The 19,329-nt window shown below is 40.7% G+C and overlaps 1 protein-coding gene across 1 annotated transcript in view; it reads left to right on the plus strand.

The window, feature by feature from the left end:
• The window catches only part of PLA2G12A (phospholipase A2 group XIIA), a 29,199-nt gene continuing 10,163 nt past the window's right edge, over window positions 294–19,329 (plus strand). Inside the window, exon 1 of the mRNA XM_003129255.6 lies at window positions 294–748. Coding sequence (XP_003129303.1) covers window positions 541–748 — 208 coding nt within the window. The 5' untranslated portion in view covers window positions 294–540. The remainder of the gene's footprint in view (window positions 749–19,329) is intronic.

The following is a 19,329-nucleotide window of genomic DNA, read 5'->3' on the forward strand; positions in this document are numbered from 1 at the left end:
CCCCTACAAGTCGGAGGAGGTCACGGGGGTTCGCCACCTGGCTGCACTTTACAGCTATCCAGGGAGCTTTTAAAAAACACGGATGCTCACTGACACCTGGACGAACCTAATCAGCCTCTCTGGGGTACGGGGCCCAGCATGGCTATTTAGTAGCACAACCTTCCCCTCAGGTAGTGCTAACGAGGACCAGGTAACCGCCTCGGGGGCGTGCCGCGGCCACCAAGTAAGCGTGGAGGACGCCTCTCAGCGCTCCCGCCTCCCCGCCCCTCTGACGCACCACGCTCGGCGCAGGCGCACAGGGACAGCGGCAGGCCCAGGTGAGCGCAGCGCGTGCGCCGCGCCGAGCGTCTCCGCGTCTCATTGCCGGCGGAGAGGGCCCGCCTCCCAGCCAGGCGGGAGGCGGGGGCATGGGGCCGGCCCCACCTTGCTGCTGAGCCCTGGCCCCGCGCAGCTGCCTAGGCTAGGGCTCGCTGAAGGGGCTCAGTGGGGCGTGCGCCGGTCGCGCGGCTCCCGGGACCCGTGCGGCCCGGCGCTGCGCGGATGGCCCAGCTCCCGCGGCCCGCGCTCGCCCTCCTCCTCCTGCTACTGACCGCGGCTTTCAGATGCCAGGAGCAGGCCCAGCCCACCGATTGGAGGGCCACCCTGAAGACCATCCGGAACGGCGTTCACAAAATAGACACGTACCTCAACGCCGCCTTGGACCTTCTGGGAGGAGAGGATGGGCTCTGCCAGTATAAGTGCAATGACGGTGAGGGGGACCCCAGGACCTGCGAGGCCCGTGCTTTCAGGGCTGTTGGGGGGACCGAGATCGTGGAGGTGTGAGATGCCAGGCAGACCTTGACGGTGTCCTCTGGCCGTGGAAAAACAACCATTGCTAGACCTTCCGTTCTTGTGTTTGAGCAACCTGCTGACAAGTTCGCACTACTGTTGTTAGCATGTGAGAGAGCACCTGAGTGTGTACACACCGTTCTGTTTTCATTGCTTCTGAATTACTTCTTTTTTTTTTTTTTCCAATTGCATGGAAGTTGCCCAAGAACTTAGTGACGTATGCGTCATGGTGATGGAGAGAAACAGACTGATTTTAGCTCTATTTTAGCGCCTTTAAATTAAGCAGCTGAACGTGCAAAACATTTCGAGAATTTTAAAGTCATGGCCTTTTAACTTTCTCAAGAATTGGTTTAAGTTATGTTTTTCCTGCAGAGCTACAGAAAATAAATCGCGACCTTTGTACAGACTTTTGGTGTACTCTATTGTTGAGAAAGAGTGCTGATAACTCTGCTAGAAAATGAGTCCATCAATACTTGACAGGAATTTTCTTTCCTTGGAAACTGGTGACTCTGCTTTGTCAATGTTGGTTGCTATTGTTATTCTTTTGATTTGCCTTTTCATATTTTTAAACTTTAATTATGTTTGCATCTGCGAACCTGTTTGGTGGCATTGTTGGTAGTAATAAGTCAGCATTTCAGGCAGAGATCTTTCCTCCGAAGCGCCTGACTTTTTGGAATGCTTAAATGTTGTAATAGTTAAGATAAAGTACTTCTTTTTTGAACTTCACAATGCTAAAATAGTACTTATTGTTTCCAACAAGAGTGGACAAGGTCTAGGCCTAGTGGATTTAATGCGTGGCAGCTCAAAATAATAGGGAACTCAGTGACTTTAATAGTAAAACTGGACAAGATGTAGATGAATTTAAAAGGAACCAATGTCATGTAAAACTGATGCAGCATGCTCTCTGTAATTCTTAAACTAATTGCTAATTTTCTGTTAATGGAGGTAAAGAAGGAGCTATATAAGCACTAAATATCATTTCTTAAATTCATGCCCAAGTGGTACCACCAGAATTCAGTGAGGAAGGTTGTTTTTGTCCTTGTAGAGCTTGTTAGGAATAAGTAACTTGAAGATTAAATGGTTGCCTTCCCGAAGGCAGATGTCATAGTTTTACTTAGTCATCTCCATTCATTAAACAAATATTTCAGTGCCTATTATATGTCAGGTGTTTTACCAATGGGAGATTTGGCATTGAAGAAAACTAACAAAATTCCTATCCATGGAGCTTATATTTCTGGTTGAAAGAGACAGTAAACTAAAGAATAAGTAAAATAAGCCAAATCTGTAGTGTGTGTAGGTCTGAAGTATGCCAGTGCTTTCAGAACAATAAAGCAGGGGGAATGGAAGTGGCAGTGTTAGGCAGTTGCTCTTTATTATGGGCTGTTCCGGGAAGGCCTTGCTGAGGAGATACTATTTGAGAAGAAATTTAAAATGGTGAAGGTGACATTATGGTGATCAGGGGAAAGAACAATCCAGGCAGATGGAATGGCCGGCCAGTGTAAAGGACCTGAGGAGAAAGGCCAGTCAGGGATGACTCTGAAGATTTTGGCCTGAGCCAAATGGCCTGAGTAGTGCCATTTCCTACTGAGATAGGAAAGACTTGGAAGAATCAGTGTCCATAAATTTATTATGAATTAAGGGTTCTAGAGTGTATTTACATTTAAAATATCTCTGAGGTTGAATAGAGACTATTATTAAAAAGATCCTGTGCTCGTCCACAAGCCTCACTAAATTTACCATTTGGAGTTGAGAGCAGGGTCTTTAGCATTAAAAACATACAATGAATGATATTCTTCAGTGAAAATCCTTTTGTTTCTTAGTCAGTACTGTCTGCTCATAAGACCGTGGTTCTAAGTCAGCATGTTGATAATTCCAGCATAATGAAAGTTGTTCCTTCTGTTACCTGAGAAGTCTCCCTGGAATACTATTTCAACCTTTCCTATATTTCGGAATGTAAGTGACCAAATCGGAACCAAAGAGAAACAGACAAATCCCAAAAGTAGAGGAGCGTGGTGATCAAGGGGTATTTATAATTGCAATAAAGAGGTCAAGGGAGGGAGTTCCCGTCGTGGCTCAGTGGTTAATGAATCGGACTAGGAACCATGAGGTTGCGGGTTCAATCCCTGGCCTTGCTCGGTGGGTTAAGGATCCGGTGTTGCCGTCAGCTGTGGTGTAGGTGCAGACGAGGCTTGGATCCTGCGTTGCTGTGGCTGTGGCGTAGGCCGGCGGCTACAGCTTGGATTGGACCCCTAGTCTGGGAACCTTCACATGCCTCAGCACTGGCTCAAGAAAAGGCAGAAAGACCAAAAAAAAAAAAAAAGACAGTGGTAAGGAGAGGTGTTGTATTCAAGGGTGCAATTTATTACATTGTTATCCTTGCTCTATTGAAAGATCAGTATTATGGAGACTTGCTCCCTCTGGCTATCCTCCTAGAAACAAGGCTTTATTGAGAGTGAAATAAAGCTATTTAGGGGAACAGATTTGATAGTCACTATTTTTTTTCTTACTTTTCTTTCCTGACTGTAGAGAAGATTTGAGGAAAAATACTTTCCAGTTTCCTTTGAAAGATAGAAAACAAAATTGGCTTGAAAAATGTTTTTAGAATTATGAATAAATTATTAATTCATTCAGTGATTGATATCTTAACAGGGTCCCTTTGGCTGTTGCGCTGAAACTAAAAGGGGGCAAGGGAGGCGGGGGAGTAAGAATGGAGGCAGAGTGATAGGTGCAGGAATTCAGACCAAAAAGAGCAGTGGTTTCGTCCAGGTTGGTAGCACTAAAGGTGGTGAGAAGTGCTTGAATTTGGGATATATTTTGAAGGATGAGCCTAAAGGATTTGCTCATGGCTTGGAAGGAGGGTGTGAATAGAGTAAAAAACGATTCAAAAGTTTTTAGCCTGAATAATTGGAAAGATAGAATTGCCATTAACTGAATTGGGGGAAGATCATGAAAAAAAAAAAAAAAAACAGATTGGGGCTCATTAGGAAAAATAATAGCATATTTGTATGCTTTTAAGAACTCAGTAGAGGAGTTCCCATTGTGGTTCAGTGGGTTGAGAACCCTACTAGTAACCATGAGGAAGCAGGTTTGATCCCTGGCCTCCTCAGTGGGTTAAGGATTCGGCGTTGCCATGAGCTGTGGTGTAGGTCACAAGACAAGGCTCAGATCCCATGTTGTTGTGGCTGTTGGTGTAGGCCAGCAGCTGCAGCTGGGATTCGATTCCTGGCCTAGGCACTTCCATATGCCTCAGGTGTGGCCCTAAAAAGAAGAGGAAAGAAAAAGAATGATTCAGTAGAGAGTAAAAATACCAACGGGGGAGAGAGGAAGGAGAATTATTAGAGTCATGTCCTTAGGTGAGTGAGAGGAGTGGTCTCTAGCGCATGAATAGAGTGGTTGGCCAAGAGCACAGATGCATATCCCTGTTAAAAGGAACAAAGGTAGAGGATATGGGCACAGATGCCAGATAGGTGATAGAAGAGATAGGTGTTCTCTTATGGTTTCCTTGGTTTTTCTCGGTGACGTAGGAATTAAGGTCATCAGCTGAGAAGATGGAAATGCAAGTGTTGGAGATTTGAGGAAAATAGGAAAGTGAATGTACCAGGAAAAGAAGTTAGCATCTGGGCTCTTTGGAGATTAATAATTAGGAATTTAAAATCTCAAGTGTTTTGGAAAGCAGGTTGAAATTCTATACTACGTTTCCTGTAAAACACAGTGATAAGATCTTTCTGTGACCCAGTAGCCTTCCTCTTATGCTTCACATCTGTTTCAGTGTCTTTCAGGTGGAAGAAATTGCTGTGTTGGGGAGTATTACATCAAATTAAGAAAAATATGTAGGAAATAACTATCATTGTCTCAGTTCAGGTGGATCAGCTGCCCATACAGGTGATCGAAGCATTAAGAGAAGAGCAGTCGCTTGTATCAGAAAGTGAAATCAGTGAATTTGGTTTGTTTTTAAAACTCTTTTTCTATCTCATTTTTTCTTAGCATTCAGTATGTCTGATTACAAATTTTAGGAGACAGTGGCCCCAGCACATCTTGGATTTTTGGTTTGGCTCTAATATTATTTTTCTACTATTGAGGTTTTTTTGCTTTGTGTGTATTAGTCTACTCAGGCTACTATAACAACATACCATAGACTGGGTGATTTAAACAATAAGAATTTATTTCTTACAGTTATCGAGGGTAGAAAGTTTAAGACTGAGGTTTGGCCAATGCTTTTCTCTGGTGAGGACTCCCTTCCTGGCTTGCAGACAGCTGCCTTCTTCTGTGGGTGGTGGCAGTGTGGGAAGAGCACGTTCTCTGGTGTCTCTTGAGACTTATAAGGGTACTGATCCCATTGTGAGGGCCTTGGCTCATGACCTAAACTTAATTATCCCCCAAAGGACCTATCACCAAATATGTGTATCACCAAATACATTCAGCATGTGACCGGGGGAAGTCACAGTTCCGTTCATAGCATTGTGTAAAAACTGGCACTAGCAGAAATGCTAATTGTCTTTAATGTTCAGTAGCTTTAACACCATTTATAACAACATTTAAAATTATATTAAGGAGTTCCCGTCGTGGCGCAGTGGTTAACAAATCCGACCAGGAACCATGAGGTTGCGGGTTCGGTCCCTGCCCTTGCTCAGTGGGTTAACGATCCGGCGTTGCTGTGAGCTGTGGTGTAGGTCGCAGATGCGGCTCGGATCCCGCGTTGCTGTGGCTCTGGCGTAGGCCGGTGGCTACAGCTCCGATTCAACCCCTAGCCTGGGAACCTGCATATGCCGCAGGAGCGGCCCAAGAAATAGCAACAACAACAACAACAGACAAAAGACAAAAAGACAAAAAAAAAAAAAAAATTATATTAAAACACTTTTTGTCTTGGTATCCATATCAACTTAATCTGTAATAAACAACTTTCTATATAAATTGTTTAGAAATAATTATTTATAAAGGTGAATTTAGAACTCTAAAGCACTTAAAATGTTTCAGGAAACTAGTTACTTCCATTTTCTACAGTTTTTTTGTTTTTTGATGTAGATAAGGAATATTTTAATTTCACCAAGGAATGTTTCTCATTTTTTCATCTGGTAATTTCTTGGGCACCCACTTTGTGCCAGACATCTTCTAAGTGAGCAGGACAATAATCCCTGTCTTCATAAAAGCTGTTTATTAATTGTTATAATTAATTTGGCTAATAAATGTTAGAAGATTAAGTCCAACCAGGGGTGTATGGGATGGACATGGAAAGGAAGGGGCACTGTTCTAGATGGAGTGAGCTGGAAAGGCCTCTCTGTTTGCTTATTTTATTTATTTATTTATTTTATACTGTGGCCACACCCATGGCATATAGAAATTCCCAGTCCAGAGATTGAACCTGTGTCCCAGTTGCAACCTGTGCCATAGGTGCAGCAGTGCTGGAGCCTTAACCCACTGCACCACCGGGGAACTTCCTGGAAAGACCTCTATGAAGAACCAACATTAGTAGTTTCAAAGAAACAGCAAACACATGTCCCTTTTGCCGCTTATACTGGGGAGCCAGTTTTTGCCAGTATTTATTTCACAGTGTTATTATCCAATATTTCATTTACAGTAGATCTTGGTTCTTTATTACTCCATTTTATCAACTTCTCTCCTAAGAGATGTTTTAGGAAACAGTTTTAAGCACTTGTTCTGTTTGAGATGACTCCTTCCATCCTCCTGCCTCTATTTTCATTTTTGCCGGCTGATTCTTCTCCTACAGTGGGTATTTTTGTTTTGTTTTCCCTGACTTCATTGGCTTTTAATCATTCTCCCATTCAGAATGAGGATACACACCCACACCACTGCACATACCAAAATGCCAAAATGTGTTTTTATAGACTCAAAATCAAAGAAAGTCCATGGCTTTGTATAAAATACAAAGAGAGTGGAAAATAGAAGTGCTACTGTCGTATGAATATATAACATTGAGAGAAATATCTTTCAGGTTAAAAAAACAACAGATACTTGAGGAGATTAGAAATCCACATGCCTTTAAAACTCTAGGCCCTTATCAGTTGTCTTAAGGGTGGTAATCTCTGATCCTCAAGGAAAAGGAGTAGGTGCCAGAAATCTGGAGACTGGCAGGGGGAATGTACAGGTTATCCAAAACGTTGGAAATAAGATAAGCAGTTTGTTGGTTATACTTTCAAGTAATATGCCTGATATGTTTTGCTTCAACCTCTGGATACCTTTTAAGGTGATTTGCTTCTAAATTTAAAGCAAAAGTCCAGTTGTTAACCTGAAAAAATATGTTTAATTAATATACTATTTTTCGTGTTTCCAGACTTTTTGAACACTCTCGGGCATACTTCTTGTGCTTTTTTCAGATTATAAATTTGACCCACTGCTTAATATGTCTTGTTAGATGAGTTTTTAAATATTTTAGACAGTTGATTGTTAAACCTTTGACAAGAGAGTTTCATGATGAAGATTCAAGGAGTTAGAATGACTTCCCAAAGGATATAATGCTGATCCAGCCTGTTTTCCTTCCAGTGAAGCAGTTTCTAGTGTAGTACCATAGGTCAAATGCCTAGTTTCTCATGTTATTCCCATGAGAAGTGCAGGCTGGACAAAACTTGAGTTTTAGGTGAAGTCACATTTGGCCAAGTGGTGTACCCAAAGGGTTGGGTTAATGACTTGGTGGCTTCCTGTAGAGAGGGCTCATCTATTACAGGGTGTTGCAGGGTGTCCTGCTTAATATTAATGTCTCAAGTTTGTGACTATCTGGGCATAGCAAGTAACACTGGATAAATACCTCTAGATTTAAAATCTGCTGAACACTCGTGAATGGTGAACTAAAACTAACAAGATAGAGTTTTAAAATCTGGTATTTAAGCTCAAAAATTAAATGGCAAAAGTGCTTAGTCTCTAACAGTAGATGTTAAAAAGCTCATTTTAGAAAGAACTAATGAGTTTTTTCCCTGTCTGATGTATCTTAACACTGAGACATAGCTGAAACATATGCTGTCTTAAGTTATATTAATACAAGTAGGGTTTTTTTGTTTGTTTGTTTTTGCTTTTTAGAGCTACACCCAAGGCATATGGAAGTTCCCAGGCTAGGGATCAAATTGGAACTACAGCTGCTAGCCTATACTACAGATACAGCAACGCCAGATCCAAACTGTATCTGTACCCTACACTGCAGCTCACAGAAACACTGGATCCTTAACCCACTGAGTGGGGCCAGGGATCAAACCCACATCATCATGGATACTAATCAGGTTTGTTACCATTGAGCCACAGGGGAACTCCTAGTACAAGTAGTTTATCCAGTTCAAAATAGGCACATTAGGAATTCCTGTTTGGCTCAGCAGGTTAAGAACCTCAGTAGCATCCATGAGGATACAAGTTTGATCCCCGGCATCACTCAGTGGGTTAAGGATCTGGTGTTGCCATGAGCTGCAGTGTAGGTTGCAGTCATCGCTCTGATCTGGCGTTGCTGTAGCTATGGCGTAGGCCAGCAGCCACAGCTCTGATTCGACCCCTAGCCTGGGAATTTCCATATGCCATGGGTGTGGCCCCAAAAAGACAAAAAAAAACCCCGCATAATTCCTAATGGTGTTCAGTATGGGGAGCCACATTCTAAATGTGACAAACTAGAGTTGATCCATCTTTGGAGGCTGATAAATGATAAATCCATCTTTGGATAAATCCATCATTGAGGCCAAACTCAAAAGAGACTGAAGGGTAAACAGCAGTACAGTTTATCTGTTTTAGTATTATAACTGCTATGGAGATTAGCCTTCCAAGTCTTATGCTCATTCATTCATTCATTCATCAACAAATATTTATTGATGGAGTTCCCGTCGTGGCTCAGTGGTTAGAATCCGACTAGGAACCATGAGGTTGTGGGTTCGATCCCTGGCCTTGCTCAGTGGGTTAAGGATCCGGCATTGCTGTTAGCTGTGGTGTAGGTTGCAGATGAGGCTTGGGTCCTGCGTTGCTGTGGCTCTGGTGTAGGCCGGCAGCTGCAGCTCTGATTCCACCCCTAGCCTGGGAACCTCCATATGCCGTGGGAGCAGCCCAAGAAATGGCAAAAAAAAAAAAAAAAAAACAAAAAAAACAAATATTTATTTATTTGTATGTCAGACACTGTTCTATGAGTTGGGAGTACAAAACAGACAAAAATTCTTACCCTCAAAGACTATACTTTAGTGTGGGGAGACAGACAATAACAAAATAAGAAGGCTAGTGATGTCATATGTTAGAACATCATATAAGCTACAAATAGTATAGTAAGAAAAGGTCTTGTTCACTCAAAGATTAAGGAGTAAGTGTGTAGATGTAGAAGGAAGGTAGCCACACAGAGAAAGAGCAGGTTCAGTGTCACTAAGGCAAGAGTGTCTGTGGAACAGCAGAGAGGTCAGATGTGATAGAATGGAGTGAAGAAGGAAGGAAGAGAAGAGAGAACAATAAGGAGATGAGGTCAGAGAAGTCTTGGAGTGTGAGGCAAGTTTTATAGGGCTTATAGGCACTGAAAGGACTGTAGCTTTTATTATAAATAAAATGTGAAGCCATTGGAGGGGTTTGGCAGAGGAAAGACTTGATCTCTGACATATTTTAATAGGATCACTCAGGTTCAGGGTCAAGATTGGATTATATCTGGGGGTGCAGTGGGGAAACCAATGTAGGGAGATTAGTTAGGTTATGACAATAATCCATGGTGACTTAGAGTAGGATGGTAGCAGTGAAGAAGATGAAAAGTGGTTAGATTCTGAACATATTGAACTTAAAGTCAACAGTACATGCTGCTGAATTGGATGTGGAATATAAGAAAATTGAGAGAGTTAAATATGGCTGAGGTTTTCTCCCCCCCTGAGATCTGGAAGAATGGAGTTGCTCTTACCTAAGAAAAGGGAACTGTGGATGGAGCAGATTTGAGGGTGAATGGCAGAAAGTACATCTTAAATTTGAGGTGCCCATTAGATATCCAAGTGGTTAGAATATTTTCCCTCATCTTCTCTCATAAAAACAAAATCCCAACCAACTCCTGAACAACCTTCAACAAAGTGGATTGCAAACTGTCAGAAAGATATCCTACTCCAGAAGACAAAGAGGAGGCCACATTGAGATGGCAAGAGGGGCGATTACACAGTGTAAGCAATCCCATACCTTCTGGGTGGGTGGCTGAGACTGGAAAGTAACTACCACAGAGGCTCACCCACAGGAGTGAGCGTTCTGAAGCCCCATGTCAGGTTCCCATGCCTGGGGATCTATCATTGGGAGAAGGAGCCTCTGGAGCATTTGGCATTGAGAGCCAGCAGGGCTTGTGAGCAGGAGCTCCACTCTTCAAAGGTGCACATAGGCTTTCATATGCACTGGGTCCCAGGGCAAAGCAGAAACTCCATAGGAATCTGGGTCAGACCTGCCTGTGGTTCTTGGAGGATCTCCTGGGAAAACAGGGGGTGACTGTGGCTCATTGTGGGGGAAGGACATTGGAGACACAAATCTCAGGAATAATCATCAGCATAAACTCCTCTAGAGCTGGCCATTTTGAAAAAATCTGGCCCCACCCATTAAGGTTGAGAAGCCTTAGGCAAAACAATAATCTGGGTGGGAACACAGCCCCACATCAGCACATAGGCTGCCTAAAAATCTCTCAGGCACACAGCTGCCTCTAATCCCACCCAGAGACAAAGCCCCACCCACCAGAGGGATAAGAATCAGCTCCACCTATCAGTGGGCAGGCACCAATCCCTCCCATCAGGAAGCCTGAAGCAAGCTCCCATACTAATAACTTCAGCCACAAGAGAGGCTACAATCCTGTGGTCTGCAAAAAGTATACAAAATGAAAAGATAAGAGAATTAACGACTCAGATAAAGGAATAAGAAAAAAACCTAGAAAAACAGCTAAGGATCTCCGGAAAATCTCCATGAAAAAGACTTTAGACTAAAATCTAAATCTCTATGAAAAAGACTTTAAAGATAGTAAAGATGGTTCAAGATCTTATAAATATACTGGAGCAAAGATTGATGAATTATAAGAAACACTGAGCAAAGAAGTAGAAGATTTAAGGATTAAGCAAGCAGAGATGCAGAATACAATAATAAAAAAAAATTACTAGAAGCAACCAATAGCAGAATATAAGATGCAAAACAATGAATAAGCGAAGTGGAAGACAGACTAGTGGAGATCACTGACATGGAACAGAAAAGCGAAAAAAGATTGAAAAGATATGAAGATGTTCCAAGAGAACTCTGGGAAAACATTAAACGCATTAGCAGCTGTGTTATATGGGGGTACCAGAAGGAGAAGAGACAGAAAAAGGGCCAGAGAAAATATTTCAAGAGATAATAGCCAAAAACTTCCCTAACATGGGAAAGGAATCACTCACTCAAATCCAGGAAGCACAATGAGTACTATATAAAATAAACCCAAGGAGGAACACCCCAAGACACATATTAATCAAACTGACCAAAATTAAAGACAGAGAAAATACTGAAAGCAGCTAGAGAAAAGAAACAACACACAAGGGAACCCCAATAAGGTTATTGACAGATTTTCCAGCAGAATCTCTGTAGGCCAGAGGTGAGTGGCACAATATACTTAAAGTGGTGAAAGGAAAAACCTCCAACCAAGATTAGTCCACCCATTAAGGCTTTCATTCAGATTTGAAGGAGAAATCGAAAACTTTACAGACAAGCAAAAGCTCGGAGAATTCAGCACCACTCAACCAGCTTTACTTTTCTTTAGGTGGAAAAGAAAAGTCCACAACTAGTAACAAAAATATTACAGATGACAAGGCTCATCAGTAAAGGCATGCATATAGTAAAGGTAGGAAGTCATCCATACCCAGATATGCTACCAAAACCAGAAATCATGAGAAGAGGAGGGTACGAATGCAGGACACTGGAGATGTGCTTACAATTAAAAGACCAACAACTAAAAACAATCATATATGTATATATATATGTATACACACACACACACACACACTCCTATATCAAAACCAGGGTAACTACAAACCAAAAATCTGCAATTGATGGACACACAAATAAGAAAAAACAATCCAGATACAACACCAAAGATGATAGTCATCAAACCAGAAGAGAAGAGCACAAGAGAAGAAGGGAGGAAAAAAAGACCAACAAAAACAAATCCAAAACAGTTGATAAAATGGTGATGAGAACATATCAATATGTATGTCCTTAAATGTAAATGGACTAAATCCCCAAACCAAAAGACATAGGCTGACTGGATACAAAAACAAGACCCATATTTATTCTGTCTTCAAGATACCCACTTCACTTCTAGGGATACATACAAATTGAAAGTGAGAGGATGGGAGAAAATATTCCATGTAAATCAAAATCAAAAGAAAGCTGGAGTAGCAATAGTCATATCAGACAAAAAAAAAAAAGACCTTAAGAATATTATAAGAGATCAAGAATGATATTAAATAATGATCAAAGGATCAATCCAAGGAGATATAGCAATTGTAAATCTATATGCACCCAGCAGAACACCTCAATATATAAGGCAAGTGCTAACAACCTTAACAGGAGAAACTGACAATAACACAATAATAGCGGGGGGCTTTAACACCCCACCTAGAGCAATGGACAGATCAGACAAAATCAACAAAGAAACACAGGCCTTATATGATGCATTAGACCAGATGGACTTAATAGATATTTATAGAACATTACATCCAAAAGCAGCAAAATACACTTTCTTCTCAAGTGAACATGGAACATTCTCTAGGATAGATCACATTCTGGCCCACAGTTTAAGCCTCAGTAAATTTAAGAAAATTGAAAGCATCTCTTCTAACCACAATGCTATAAGACTAGAAATCAACAAGAAAAACTGCAAAAACACAAACATGTGGAGACTAAACAACATGCTACTGATGAACCAATGGGTCACTGAAGAAATCAAAGAGAAAATTTAAAAATACCTAGAAGCAAGTGACAACAAAGACATAAGAATCCAAAATCTATGGGATGCAGCAAAAGCAGTTCTAAAAGGGAAGTCTATAGCAATACAAACCTACCTTAGGGAACAAGATAAAGCTCAAATAAACAACCTAACTTTACACCTAAATCAACTAAAGAGAGAAGAACAGATGAAACCCAAAGTTAGCAAAAGGAAAGAAATCATAAAGACAAATAAAAGAAAAATAAGTAAATAAATAAAAGAAATAAAGAAAACCATAGAAAAGATCAATGAAACTAAAAGCTGGTTTTTTGAAAAAATCCACAAAATTGATAAACCCTTAGCCAGACTCATCAAGAAAAAAAAAAGAGTGGGCTCAAATCAATAAAATGATAAATGAAAAAAAAAAGTGGATAAACAATGAGATCCTGCTGTATAGCACTGGGAACTATATCTAGTCACTTATGACAGAGCATAATAATGTGAGAAAAAGAATGTATATACGTTCGTGTGACTGGATCACCTTGCTGTATAGTAGAAAATAGAACAATGTAAACTAGCTATGATGGAAAAAATAAAAATCATTAAAAAATGAAAAAGATGTTAAACAGACATCACAGAAATACAAAGGATCATTAGAGACTACTATAAGCAACTATATGCCAATAAAATGGACAACCTAGAAGAAATGGACAAATTCCTAGAAGAATACGGTCTTCCAAGACTAAACAAAGGCAAAATAGAAAAGATGAATGAACAATCACAAGTATTGAAATTGAAACAGTGATTTAAAAACTTCCAACAGGGGTTTCCATTGCAGGTCAGCGGAAATGAATCTGATGAGTATCCATGAGGATGCAGGTTTGATCCCTGGCCTTGCTCAGTGGGTTAAGGATCTGGTATTTCCATGAGCTGTGGTGTAGGTTGAAGATACGGCTTGGATACCGAGTTGCTGTGGATGTGATGTCAGCCAGCTGCTACACCTCTGATTTGACCTCTAGCCTGGGAACCTCCATATGCCACATCTGCAGCCCTAAAAAGACAAAACAAAACTTCCAACAAACCGAAGTCCAGGACCAGATGGCTTCACAGGCGAATTTAGAGAAGAGTTAACGCCTATCCTTCTTAAACTATCAAAAAATTTCAGAGGAAGGAACACTCCTAAACTCATTCTATGAGGCCATCATCACCCTGATACCAAAACCAGACAAAGATACCACACACACAAAAAAAGAAAATTACAAGCTGATGTCACTCATGAACATAGATGTAAAAATCCTCAACAAAATAGTAGCAAACTGAATCCAGCAATACATTAAAAGGGTCATACACCATGATCAAGTGGGATTTATCCCAGGGATGAAAGTGTTTTTCATTGTCCTCAAATCAATCAGTGTGATGTACCACATTAACAAACTGAAGAATAAAAACTGTATGATCCTCTCAATAGAAACAAAAAAAGCTTTTGACAAAATCCAACACCCACTTCTGTTAAAAACCCTCCAGAAAGTGGGCATAGGGGGAACCTACCTCAACATAATAAAGGCCATGACAAACCCACAGCTAAGCATCATTCTCAGCAGTGAAAATCTGAAAGAATCCCCACTAAGATCAGGAATAAGACAAGAATGTCCGCTCTCGCCACTACTATTCCACATAGTTTTGGAAGTCCTAGCCGTGGCAATCAGAGAAGAAAAAAATAAAAGGAATCCAAATTGGAAAGGAAAAAGTAAAACCATCAGTGTCTGCAGACGACATGATACTATACCTAGAAAATCTTAAAGACACTACCAGGAAACTGTTAGAGCTCATCAGTGAATTTGGTAAAGTTACAGGATATAAAAGTAATACACAGAAATCGACTGTATTTCTACACACTAACAACGAAAGATCAGAAAGAGAAATTAGGGAAACCATCCTATTTACCATTGCATCAAAAAGAATAAAATACCTACATAAAAAGACAAAAGACCTGTACTCTGAAAACTAAGATGCTGATGAAAAAAATCAAAGATGACACAAACAGATGGAAGGACATACCAGGCTCTTGGATCGGAAGAATCAATACTATCAAAATGACTATACAACCCAAGGCAATCTGCAGATTCTATGCAATCCCTATCAAATTACCAAGGACATTTTTCACAGAACTAGAACAAAATATTTTAAAGTTTGTTTGGAAGCACAAAAGACCCTGAATAGTCAAAGCCCTCTTGAAAAGAAAAATGGAGCTGGAAGAATCAGTCTCCCTGACTTCAGACTGTACTACAAAGCTACAGTCATCAAAACCATATGGTACTGGCACAAAAAAAAATAGAGATCAGTGGAACAAGACAGAAAGCTAAGAATTAAACCCTCACACCTACAGTCAACTAATCTACAACAAAGGAAGCAAAAATATGCAATGGAGAATAGACAAGTCCCTTCAATAATTGGTGCTGGGAAAACTGGATAGCTACATGTGAAAGAATGAAATTAGAACACTCTGAAACACAAAACCCAAAAATAAACTTGAGGGAGTTCCTGTTGTGACTTGGTGGAAACGAATATGACTGGTATTCATCAGGATGAGGTTTCTATCCCTGGCATTGGTCAGTGGGTTAAGGATCTGGTGTTGCTGTGAGCTGTGTTGTAGGTTGCAGATGTGGCTTGGATCCTGTGTGGCTGCAGCTGTGGTGTAGTCCAGTGGCTACAGCTCTGATTCGACCCCTAGTCTGGGAACTTCTATATGCTGTGGGTGAGGCCCTAAAAAACAAAACAAAACAAACGATTGAAGACCTGAATATAAGACTGAATACTATAAAACTCTTAGAGGAAAACATAGGCTGAACATTCTCTGACATAAACCAGATCTAGATCCAGGTCCTATAGTAATGACAATAAAAAGAAAAATAAACAAATGGGATCTAATTAAACTTAAAAGTTTTTGCACAGCAAAGGAAACACTAAACAAAAGGAAAAGACAACCCACAGAATGGAATAAAATATTTACAAATGAAGTGACTGAGAAGGGATTGATTTCTACAATATATAAACACCTCCTGAAGCTCAATACCAAAAAAACAGCCCCATCGAAAAATGGGCAGAAGATCTAAATAGACAGTTCGCCAAAGAAGACATACAAATGGCCAAAAAACACATGAAAAGATGTTTAACATCACTAATTCTTAGAGAAATGGAAATCAGAATTACTATGTGGTACCACCTTACATCAGCCAGAGTGGCCATCATCAAAAAGTAAATGCTGGAGAGGATGTGGAGAAAAGGGAACCCTCTTACATTGTTGGTGGGAATGTAAATTGGTGCAGCCACTATGGAGAACAGTATGGAGATTCCTCAAAATAACTAAAAATTGCATTACCATATGATCCAGCAATCCCACTCCTGGGCACCTATCTGAAGAAAACCATGACTTGAAAAGATACATGTCCCCCAGTGTTCATTGCAGCACTATATACAATAGCCAAGACATGGAACAATCTAAATTTCCATCAATAGAGAAGTGAATAAAGAAGTGGTACATATACACAATGGAATATTACTCAGCCATAAAAAAGAATGAAATAATGGCATTTGTAGCAACATGGATGGACCTAGAAATTATCATGCCAAGTGAAGTTAGACAGTGAAACACAAATGTCATATGCTAGCACTTATATGTGGAATCTAAAAAGGATACAATGAACTTCTTTGCAGAACTGAAACTGACTCACAGACTTTGAAAAACTTATGGTTACCAAAGGAGATAGGTGGGTGTCCAGGGGATGGGTTGGGGAGGAATGGGCTGGGAGGATTGTAATGGTGATTGTACAACTATAAATATAATAAAATTCATTGAGTTAAAAAAAAATCCTCTCTCTGTAGGCCATTTAAAGTGGAAACACAGAACATAAAGAGTCTTAAGATTGAAGGATCATCAGAGATGATCAAGATGGCCAAATAGTAGAACATGAACCTCCCCTCCAACCACAAATAACATCAAAAAATACATTTACATGTGGAACAATTCTCAAAGAAAATCTGCTCAATGCTGGCAGAAGACCTCAGACTTCTAAAAGAGCAAGCAAGTCTCCTCTTAACCAGTTAGGACGAACAAACAAAAAAGTGAGAATGGAATGTGTTAGAACCTGTGCCCCCCTGGGCAGGGCCTGAGAATGAAGAGAAGTTCCTGTTCCCTGGGAATTCCCCTCACTGGCAGAGAGATCAGCTAGGATATAGGGCGAGCTTCAGAATCTCAGAGGAAGATTTCCCTTTATGGCTCAGTGGAAATGAACCCGAGTAGTGTCCATGAGGATGTAGGTTCTACCCCAGTCCTCGCTCAGTGTGTTAAGGATCTGGCATTGCCATGAGGTGTCATGCATGCCATCAGCTGTAGCTCTGATTCAACCCCTAGTGAGGGAACTTACATTTGCCACAGGTGCAACCTTTAAAAAAGGTGTGTGTGGGGGGGAACCTCGGAGGAGGGTGCAACAACCACTTTGCAGCAGTCAGAACAAAGCCAGACCTTCACAGGTAGTCAGTGCCCCCATCCTACTCTCCCTAGCCTGAGACACAAGTCCACTGGTGTAGGTAGGGGCCAGGGGCTGAAGCTTGGTCTTTGGAAATCAGACCTGGGGAGTGGATTGGGGTTGATTGCACATACACAGCCTGAAGGGGTTGGATTCTAGTGTAACTGCATCTGACAGTGTATGCAGGAAGCCCAGCCCTCCTTAGAGGCCAGGGCTTTCTGCCTACATGAGTTCCAGAAGCAGATTTGAGCCACTGCCTCCATGCTTCCACCTTCCTGGACTTCAGGAGTGGTAATGATCTGTCTCCACTCCCATCCTATGCTTTGGGGCTGTGCATGGGCTACCACCACTACTGAGAACCATAGGACTGGGCACCAGCGGCTGCATCTGCATACAATATTAAGGGTATAATGGAGAGCACACTGAGGAACAGGTGACAGTCATCCATGCTACATACAGCCCTCAAATCAAAAATATTAAACCCACAAAAGCTACACAAGGACATACCCTCATATAAATAGCCCTTCAAGACCATAGTAGACAATTGCTTCTCTTAAGCTTACAGAATGAGAAGTATAAGTAAAATGAAAAAGCAGAAGAACCATTCCTTAAAAGCCCAAGAGAATTCCCCTGAAAGAACAAACAATAAAACAGACCTCCTTGGTGTAGTAGACACCAGTATCTAAAAGGAGATAATGAAAATATGGAAGGAACTAAGAAAGACTATCAATAGAAGTGCAGAGTAGTATAAAAAGAAACTGGAAACTATAAGGAGGAACCATGGAAAATTAGAAAACTCATCTGCCAAGACAAATGCCGAACTAAAGGCAATGAATAGCCGAATGAATGATGCAGAGGAATGAATAAGTGACCTGGAAGATGGGATAATGGAAATCACCCAGTCAGGACAGAAGACAGCCAAATGGAGAAAACAGAAGGCAGTATAAGAGACCTGTGGGATTATATAAAGCATGCCAATCTATTCATAATAGGGATTCCAGAGGGTGAAGAAAGAGAAAAGGTGATTGAAAATGTATTTGAAGAAATTATGGCTGAAAACTCCCCAAACCTAAAGAAGGAAACATCTAGGTACATAAAGCACAAAGGATCTACACCAAGACATATAATAATAAAAATGGCAAAAGTTAAAGATAAAAAGAGTCTAAAGATAACAAGAGAAAAACAAAAGAGTTAATTACTAGGGAATGCCTGTAAGGCTATCAAGTGACTTCTATACAGAAACATTGCAGGAAAGAAGGGAGTGGCAAAATATATTTAAAGTTCTGAAAGGGAAAAATCTGCAACCTAGGAAGATTATTTAGAATAGGAGAAAGAATTTCTCAGAGAAGCAAAAGCTAAAAGAATAGAGAGTTCCCATTGTGGCTCAGTGGGTTAAGAACCCAACTAGTATCCATGAGAATGCCGGTTCAATCCCTGGCCTTGCTCAGTGGGCTGAGGATCTGGCATTGCCACAGTAGTTTAGGTTTCAGATGCACCTTGGATCTGGTGTGGCTGTGGCTGTGGCTGTGGCTGGCAGCTACAGCTCTGATTCGACCCCTAGTCTGAGAACTTCCATGTGACATAGGTGCAGCCCTAAAGTGAAAAACAAAAACTAAAAGAGTACAGCAATACTAAACCTATCCTAAAGGAAATATTGAAAATCTTTTCTAAATGGAAGAAAAAAGCATCTATAGGAAAAAGAAAATTATGATTGGAAAATAAGACACTTAAGCCAGTACACAGATTCAAAAAAAGAAAAAAATCTAAAACTTTCTGTGAAAGTGATGATAACCACAGTGAACAGCAAAAGGGTAAACATGAAGATGTAAAAGAGGACATCAAAATCATAAAATGTGGGAGAGGAGATTAAGAAAATATGTATATATTTTTTCCCTAGAATGTGTTTGAGCCTACATGACTACCAGTCTAAGGCAAGTAGATATAGGAAGAAGCTATATATCTAAAGCAAGTAGATATAGGAAGAGCCTATATGACTACCAGTCTAAGGCAAGTAGATATAGGGTAAGCAGAAATCAAAAACATACAGTAGATTCACAAAAACCAAGAGAACATAAGTACAATAAAAAGGAGCATCATCAAATCGCAAAA

The sequence above is a fragment of the Sus scrofa genome, chromosome 8, assembly GCF_000003025.6.
Source record: "Sus scrofa isolate TJ Tabasco breed Duroc chromosome 8, Sscrofa11.1, whole genome shotgun sequence".
Classification (NCBI taxonomy): domain Eukaryota; kingdom Metazoa; phylum Chordata; class Mammalia; order Artiodactyla; family Suidae; genus Sus; species Sus scrofa.